The sequence below is a fragment of the Arvicanthis niloticus genome, chromosome 19, assembly GCF_011762505.2.
Source record: "Arvicanthis niloticus isolate mArvNil1 chromosome 19, mArvNil1.pat.X, whole genome shotgun sequence".
Taxonomy (NCBI): Eukaryota; Metazoa; Chordata; class Mammalia; order Rodentia; family Muridae; genus Arvicanthis; species Arvicanthis niloticus.
In genome coordinates, this window is record NC_047676.1 from 34131730 (window position 1) to 34133753 (window position 2024).

At 43.8% G+C, this 2024-nt stretch overlaps 1 protein-coding gene across 1 annotated transcript; it reads left to right on the forward strand.

Moving 5' to 3' along the window:
* The first annotated feature begins 204 nt into the window (after window positions 1-204).
* Window positions 205-1638, forward strand: LOC117723803 (E3 ubiquitin-protein ligase RBBP6-like). Its single transcript, XM_076916295.1, has 2 exons — window positions 205-909; window positions 1450-1638. The coding sequence occupies exons 1-2, from the start codon at window positions 238-240 to the stop codon at window positions 1636-1638; spliced, it is 861 nt and encodes a 286-aa protein (XP_076772410.1). The 5' UTR covers window positions 205-237.
* The last annotated feature ends 386 nt before the right edge of the window (window positions 1639-2024 follow it).

Sequence of the window (2024 nt, forward strand, 5' to 3'; positions counted from 1 at the left end):
ATCATCTTTGATGGGCTCCATATCTCCCTCTGCGATTTAAAGAAGCAGATTATGGGGAGAGAAAAGCTGAAAGCTGCCTATAGCGATCTGCAGATCACCAATGCAGAGACAGAAGAAGAATATACTGATGTTAATGCACTAATTCCTAAAAATTCATCTGTAATAGTCAGAAGAATTCCTATCAGAGATGTTAAGTCTACAAGCAAGACACGTGTTATAAGTCGAACTGAACCAGTGATGGGAGCTACAAAAGCAATTGATGACCCTTCTGCATCTCTTTCTCTGGCCCAGCTTACAAAGACTGTCAATCTGGCTGAAGCCAATGCTTCTGAGGAAGACAAAATTAAAGCAATGATGTTGCAATCTGGCCATGAATACAACCCAATCAATTACATGAAGAAAAGTCTGGTAGGTCTGCCACCTCCATCGTACACCTGCTTTCGTTTTGGGAAACCTGGTCATTATATTAAGAATTGCCCAACAAATGGGGATAAGAACTTTGCAACTGGTCCTAGGATCAAAAAGAGCACTGGAATTCCTACAAGTTTTCTGATGAAAGTGAAAGATCCTAACATGAAAGGTGCAATGCTTACCAACACTGGAAAATATGCAATACCGATTATAGATGCAGAGGCCTATGCAATTGGGAAGAAAGAGAAACCACCCTTCTTACCAGAGGAACCATCCCCATCTTCAGAAGAAGGTGATCCTATCCCAGAGGAGCTCCTGTGCCTCATCTGCAGAGACATTCCTACAGATGCAGTTGTGATTCCATGCTGTGGAAACAGTTACTGTGATGAATGTATAAGAACAGCCCTCCTGGAGTCCGATGAACATACATGTCCAACATGTCATGAAAATGATGTTTCTCCTGATGCTTTAGTTGCCAACAAGTCTTTACGGCAGGCTGTTAATAACTTTAAAAATAAAACTGGCTATACAAAAAGACTACGAAAACAGTTACCTCCACACCCAACACCAACACCAACACCAACACCAACACCAACACCAACACCAACACCAAGACCACTCATCCAGCAGAACCTGCAGCCTCTGATGAGATCTTCCATATCAAGACAGTAGGATCCTCTGAAGATTCCAGTGACATCTTCCTCAGCTAACACAACTCCCTCTATATCTTCATTAACTTCAAATCCAGCTTCTTGTGCCACTTCTGAGCCTGGAAACCCATCTTCTGCCCCAGCTCCAATACCAGACAGAGGAAAGAGCTGCAAATACCATGCCAGGTCCAGATCTCATGATTTCCACCAATCCTGGACAAGGTCACCTCCCTATAGAAGATAGCACTTCTGGTCAAGATCTCCTCTAGCATTTAGGGGACAGTCTCCCACTAAAAGCAATATACCTCAAGGAAAAACAGAGCATGAGTATTTTAATAGATACAGAGAAGTTCCACCCCATTATGACTCCAAAGCCTATTATGGGCAGAATTTCGACTTTAGAGACCCATTTGAGAAAGAACGCTACCAGGAATGGGAGAGGCAATATCGACAGTGGTATGAGAAGTACTACAAAGGCTACACAGTGGGAGTGCAACCTAGACCCTCAGCCAACAGAGAAGACATTTGGAGAGAGTGGCTGAAACTTCAGGGAGACTTTCGGGTCCTCAGGAAGTAGTAGCTACATCCACGAGAAGGGTTCAATGGGCTCTGAACTAGCCAAATGATTACAGCACGCACAGCATTGCAGACATGCTTGCCCCTTGTGAATTCTGAGGCCAAAGGTGCTCCCCAAAATGACCAAAAACAGAGGCTTACATGAGACAGAAACCTGGAACTGAAAGACAACCAAGCCATGTGGAGAGAATACACCTTGAAATCCTTCAATATACTACTCACTGGCAGGAGCCAGAGAAAAACTCAGGAAGAGCCTCATGCTGCCTCTGTGAACTTCAGAGCTGAGACTGTGCCCCACATGCCCAGGAGTCTGGAAGTGTCTCTATCTTGTCCTCCTGACTGTTCAATTGATTTGTTAAGGAATTTTTTCTTAAATCTTTGTAGAAT